General features: G+C 33.8%; 1 protein-coding gene across 1 annotated transcript in view; it reads right to left on the reverse strand.

Moving 5' to 3' along the window:
• Nucleotides 1-1,504: 1,504 nt before the first annotated feature.
• The window catches only part of LOC111921421 (uncharacterized), a 38,875-nt gene continuing 33,780 nt past the window's right edge, over nucleotides 1,505-6,599 (reverse strand). Inside the window, exons 4-9 of the mRNA XM_023917003.3 lie at nucleotides 3,400-3,501; nucleotides 3,024-3,155; nucleotides 2,880-2,931; nucleotides 2,614-2,687; nucleotides 2,154-2,243; nucleotides 1,505-1,656 (exon numbers count right to left, since the gene is read on the reverse strand). Of these exons, the coding sequence (XP_023772771.1) occupies nucleotides 1,608-1,656; nucleotides 2,154-2,243; nucleotides 2,614-2,687; nucleotides 2,880-2,931; nucleotides 3,024-3,155; nucleotides 3,400-3,501 (499 nt within the window). The 3' untranslated portion in view covers nucleotides 1,505-1,607. The remainder of the gene's footprint in view (nucleotides 1,657-2,153; nucleotides 2,244-2,613; nucleotides 2,688-2,879; nucleotides 2,932-3,023; nucleotides 3,156-3,399; nucleotides 3,502-6,599) is intronic.

Consider the following 6,599-nt stretch of genomic DNA (forward strand, 5'->3'; position numbering starts at 1 on the left):
ACAAGATCGGACACAAACATTTCAAACCGTTTTTCAGAAAATATCGAATATTTTGGTGTTTATAAAGTAATATAAAATATTTTACTCAAACATGCTTATGAACTCACCAACATTATATATGTTGACCTTTTCAAATTAACTTGTATTCTCAGGAAATCGTTGAGCAGGTTGGTCAGCAAGGATATTTGGATATTTTATTGTGTTTTGTTATCACCATATTTTGGATTTTTTGTATGTAATATTGAAATACAATACTTAATGTAAACAATGACAGTTGTGATATTGCATGTGAGATGATGATGATGTTTTGTTTCAATTATATACAAAGTGATGATGCTACAAAGTCACCCAAGCCTCCGGACATTTCCGCCATCTGGTTCGGGGGTGTGACACAAAAATTCTTGTGTTTTACTTGTATCCCCCCCCCCCCCGCCGAAAACATTATAAAAAACAGTGAAAATGTAGGGGTATGAACTCATAGTTGTTTGTGCACGTGTTGGACAGCGAGACCGGAAAGATGAACGTCGAGTTGATGGAATTAACGGAATCCTAATGATGATTAAACACATAATTATATTTAAAATTCGCGAAACCATTAATTTAAAGTGTTAGAAAACACTTGTTTTCGTGTTAGGAATAGTTACCGAGAGTTGTTTGAAGTGAATGGGTAGGTTTCCGGTCAAGGGTCAATCCGAGAACCAAGTTCTCGGTCTAGAGGAGTTTTCGGTCGGAATTGGTTTTCGGCCAGACACAGGTTTTCGGTTCTGCTGTTGTTTTCGGCCTCTTGAAGATATGAAGGTTGTTCTTGGTGGAAACTATGAAGATTTGAAGGTTTTCTCTTAAAGATATGAGTGTCCTTGGATGATCATTGGGAGCAAAATGAGAGAGTTTTCGGGTGAAATGAGTGAGAAATTATCAAGTTTCCGAAGAAAAACCTTTATACCAGTTGGGTTTTCGGCCGGAATGGAGTTCTCGGCCGAGATCTATTTTCGCCCAGAGGGTTTTCGGCCGAAAACAGGGTGCTGAACGAGTTTTGTGGTTTTTGAGGAAAAAGCTTGGTCTTTCGAGAGTTTTTGGTTCCGAAAACTTATATAAACTTTATTTTTATATTTTAGATTATTTTCTAACCCACGTGAACTTAAAGGAATAAATAAACTCAAATTTTATTTATCAGTTTTGACTTTTATAGACTGAGAAAGTATCGGATTGTCACAAGTATCTGCTAGCGGGAACTTGTAGCGAGTAACATTGTGTTAAATGTTACATGAAATAGCATTTGGATTTAGAGTATTTTATTTAAACTAAGCGTTAGTAGCTTGTGGTGCCGAACGAGGCTTTCTGTTAAAAACAGAGGGTTTTGTCAAACGCTAGAAGCTAGAAGTTTTCAAACGCTCCTAAACGTTCCGTATCGAACACGGCCAAAGACTTTTCTTCTTGTGGTAATTCTTATAACAAGAGAAAGCGAGTCGCGATGGATATAAAAGTTTCAAGAAAACAATTGTTTTGATAGATAAAATATTAGATAACATCATTATTAAGAAAATAAGAAGACCGAAGATTAATAACAAATGAAGAAAAACAAACAACTTGTAGATAGCGAGACATATTTATACATTGGCATGTGATGCGAATAATAGCTCACTTGACTGCAAACATCTGCAAGATAAAAACAGAAAAATTAGAATCAAGATGCTACAAAAAGAGACAACAATAAATAAGATATAATTCAAATATGCAATGTTAGTGTTTTTCGATAATCAAACAAAAAAATGACCTAGTCACATAGACATTTGAGTGACTAACCCAATATGAATGTTACCCAAACACAACATTGAGAACTAAAAAATCATAGTAAATACAATCTTACTAGATTATGACTTAAATTAACCTTTTAATACTTGTTTAATTCCTTTCAACTAGCATGAACAACAAAAGAACTAGATCTCAAGCTAGCAAATATTTTTAAACCACCTTTGACTGAAACAGTTTCTTGATGCAGCTAATTAAGGAAGAAAGGGAATTAATTCATATGTATACAAATTCAAATTAATTCATCCTACTATATATCAACAATTCTGGTGATCACATATGTACCATATTTGTATATATATGCAAGAGTACGAATATTTAACATAGTTTCTTGTAGGACTTACATGTCACTGCTACTGAAAATGATACATGAAGCCGGTTTCTCGGGTGAGATGCTGAACAATTGCTTAACTATGTATACACATAGAGTAATGCTGTGAAAAGGTTCAAATTAAACATTAGCCATACATATTAATTTACCGCATTAGATGCAATTGAATTTAAAATTATGATTATATCCAACTTGTACGATCAAAAATACGATCATTGATTGCAACTACTTTAGGCCAAATATATAGTCTACTATATATTTGCATTCGCAACACAATATGCAATTATTACAGCATGGATAATGAACTGCATACTTTGCATGCCCTTAAGATGCATATGTGATACACCAAGCATGACACATATCGAGGATAAATAAGTTATCATATACCACCTAAGCAGCGTTCATTAGCAAAGTGTTTTATCAATGCAAGTGAGAAATAAGAAATTGAGTTGGATCGAATAATTAATACTAACCTCCCAAAACATAAAAGTGAAATTATCCATAAGGAAGCTATTAGCCAACTTGATTCTTTGTATGCTATCCACACCTGAAAAGCTACATTCCATTATTCTTGTTATAGAAAAAAGTGGTACAAGAAGTACCGAATTCTTATTTTTTGAAGTCTAGGTTCATTTTAAATGCATCAAAATCCGTAAAAGGATAATTCTGAACTATGAATTATAAAATTTAATCGCAACCGAATGAAAGTCAAATAGACTGAATATATATATAGACGTACCGCAAACATCACAGCATGGATATAGAGGTCTGCCATATTTGCTAAAAAACACCTGTTTTCATTTATTAATTATTAATGTCACTTTACATTGTATGTGAAGAAGAAAATGTAAATAAAGATTGAAATAGAAGGATGTTTAGGTACTTTGTGAATGCATCAGCATATGAGCCAGATATATCTTTAATAAGAGTGTAAATTAAAGCTCCCATCGTCAAAAATGCTAGTGCAGAATAGATTGCTCTTACAGTTACAACAGGGATTCTCGAGGTGTTTTCCCTAAGCAAAATATTAAAATATATTGAAAACACATCGTAAATATCGTAAGAATTTGTTTGATATCAGTTATAAAAATCAAACAGAAACGAGTCAAACCCACTTATGTAAAGCGTAACATAAGAAAGCAAGTAAAAGGTGATTTACCTTGTTAATTAAATTGAAAAGATACCATAGAGAAAGAAAAAATTAGAGAACGTAGAATATAAATTTTGATGGTCAAGGAATATCGATCTTTTGTTATTACCTTTTATGATGTCTCACTAACACAAAATACAATGGATTTGTCGAAGATTCTTCACGTGATAACTTGAAGAACTGAAGAAGGATGTATCCAATGCTAAGAAGGCTGTAGAAGGTAAGAAAATATGACTAACTCTGACAAGTACTATACGTACAAAGGTTGTAATATATGTAACAGTTATAGCATGTAAACAGAGAAACAAAATCTTATCATGTTTATTAGGGTTATTGGCAGTTTAGGACACAAAAATATTTGCTCCAACAAGCCTAATTGCAGACTTGTCAGTGAACATAAGGTATCCGTTTGAAACCCTAGATTTTTTTTTTCTGAAGAGAGGTGGACTAATGAAGCTTTTTATGATGTCTTCTAACTGTTTGACAAATGACACAATGACAACCTAGTCAGCTATTCCATCGTTTAACTGTCTAACTTCTGATTTTAGAATTCTATCATTCGCTATAAGTTGTTCTCAAACAACATTATGCTATGCATAGATAATTCCCATTTCACATAATGACTGATTTTTTAAATCTGTGAAGAAAGATGAGGAAGTAGTTAAATAAAAACAACTTAAGAAACCTATTTTAAAACTTGGGAACATTCGGAGGTACATTGTTGAAACATTAACTCTCATTATCGGACTATATTTGTCAAAATTAAGAATTTTTTAAATATCAGCCAAAGTCTACAAAAACAATTTACTTTGGATATTTTTTTTTTGGGCTCAACCACCTAAAAATAATGTTTTTTTTTTTTTTTTTTTTTTTTTTTTTTTTTTTTTTTTCTGATTACAATGAACCGGTGACCAAAAATAATGGTAGTCAAAGGCAACAGAATCAGGTTTTTTGATCTTCTGTTGCTTAAAGAATGCATTAATACCTGGTATTTACAATATTTTTTCATCTTCTAAGTTTTTCACTATCATCTGTGAAGAGTATATTCTTAAGAGAGAAAATTTGTATTGAATGCCACAACTTGAAGTTCTTTGACCATAATCTGAGTTTGATTTTTTGGTTTATCTAGAACATGATCGTAGTTTCCAAGCTCAGTCTTGAATTCTTTCATTATAATATGACATGCGTATTTATTTTTACGAAAGAAACTTGTATATTTATTTGTCAATGTTTTTTTTCCATTATAAAAGCATAAAATTAGACTTAATCCATGGTAACATGTAATGTGGATTGATGATATAGGAAGAAGAGCCCAAGCAGTTCTATCAAATAGAGAAGCAAAACTCCTGGCCACCTTCAAAACTTTGAAAGCCCAGGTATCGAAGCCACTACAGGTCATTATACTCTTATTTTTACGAAAGAAACTTGTATATTTATTTGTCAATTTATTATATGCCCTGTTGGTCCACCTACTACGGTTGGTATAAAGCTCCCATTTTTGGGTTATAATTGTGAAAAACGTCAACTAATAGTTTATTTAATGCAACGATAAACAATTGTAACCACTACTAAACAAAGCTTCGATTAATTTCTTCTAAAATATTTTATTTAATGCTAAATATGGTTGATTAGATGCATAGGATGTTCACATCTAATGGAGGTTGTGTTTATGTGAAAAAACCATTTTTTTTGGGATTTTACAAAAATTGCTTCTGACTCCTGAATTAAGATCAGATCAAATAGGAACATACTTTACTTTTGCTACCAAGATGCGCAATGTACTTTACTACCAATAATATAAATGAATTAAGATCAGATCAAATAGGAACATACTTTACATTTAGTTTCTTCAGGGTACATGTATTTTTTCAACAACTTTGACACACAAATCCCATCTGATGAACTTCTTTTGTATTTAAACTTTACATAGACGTGGCCTTAAAGAGGCTTGAAGGGTGCAAAACATTAGCTTAACGGACAAACCTTCTGTCCCACGAGAAAACAATGAAAAAATCTTCTAACCCCTAGCAACGCGAGGGCACACCCTCTAGTTTATAAGAAAATGAAGTTTAAACATGAGATCTCTGTATATATAAAATCAGTTATGCAAGTAACTTTGTTTGTTAGGAGACATGACCACGCATGTTTCTATAGGCACCCCTCCATTAATTATGAAATTTTTTAGATCTAGTGTTCTCAACAGGAAAACCATGGAAAAATAATTTTATGTGAAAACCGAGTTCTTGTTGGCCTATATATGACGGCATGATGCTAAAGGCATGTTTATTTCTTATTGACATCAGGAGGCCTTCATTGTGCGTGAAGCTTATTAGAGGAGTTGTCTTTAGGGACACCAATTTTATTAGCGACTTTGTCATGATGAGAGCTACCAACATTGTTGAGATGATGGTTGCTTCCGTATTTGGGCGACCCACAGTGTTTCTAATTCAATTTGTATGAGTATTGCAAAACTTTTCTTTGGTTTGAGGGTGTGTCAGCCTATACACATGAAAGAGGCTGATTTTTCCTTTGACAAAGGGTTACGCGAATCGTTTGAGGACTTAGTGGTTTATGGAGGTCCCTTTTTCGGAGACATCGAGTGGTCACTTTCTTCGTTACCCATTTAGTGTGGTGATTTGGGGTAGTACTCTGTTGTAAAGGCTTCCTCATACACTTTTGTGGCCTCAAGGACCCTATCTTGGGTGTTACAAGACCACATCTTAGGAGACACTAGCATATGTAGTATGGACTCGACTATGTTTCTACCTTGGCTTGTCTTCGTGATACGATCTCAAGTTTCGAACTCAATGATTTTTCTACTAAGGAAATTGTCCCCCCCCCCCCCCCCTCCTCCGTAAGCCTAACATGCATTGATGAGTGCCCTTTTTAGCAAAACCATCGAGGGCATGGAAATATACCTTAATATGTCAGTTGGACAGAACGCAGTTATAAATTGTCCAAAAGCACCACATGCTTAGGATTTTCTTCTAACTATCCCTATAGATGATTTTGGCCAACATATGTCTCCCATGGAGTATCAGACTATCATTAAGTATCGCCTCAAGATCCCTTTATTTCCCGTTGATAAGTATCCCAAGTTTGTCGTAAAGCCTTCTTAGACTCTGTTGGAGATCATACAGTACATTGTGGAGAGCTCCGAGGCTTTAAATGTCGACAAGATATGGTTATGGATGTTCCTTTTTATGTATTTAGGAGGTTCGGGGTTTCGACTAAGAAAGTAGCACCCATGAACTTCCTGACTGGTCCATTGGAAGGAAGATCAATACTTAGACCGTCAGATATTTTGGT

Source organism: Lactuca sativa, chromosome 1 (genome assembly GCF_002870075.4).
Source record: "Lactuca sativa cultivar Salinas chromosome 1, Lsat_Salinas_v11, whole genome shotgun sequence".
Lineage (NCBI taxonomy): Eukaryota > Viridiplantae > Streptophyta > Magnoliopsida > Asterales > Asteraceae > Lactuca > Lactuca sativa.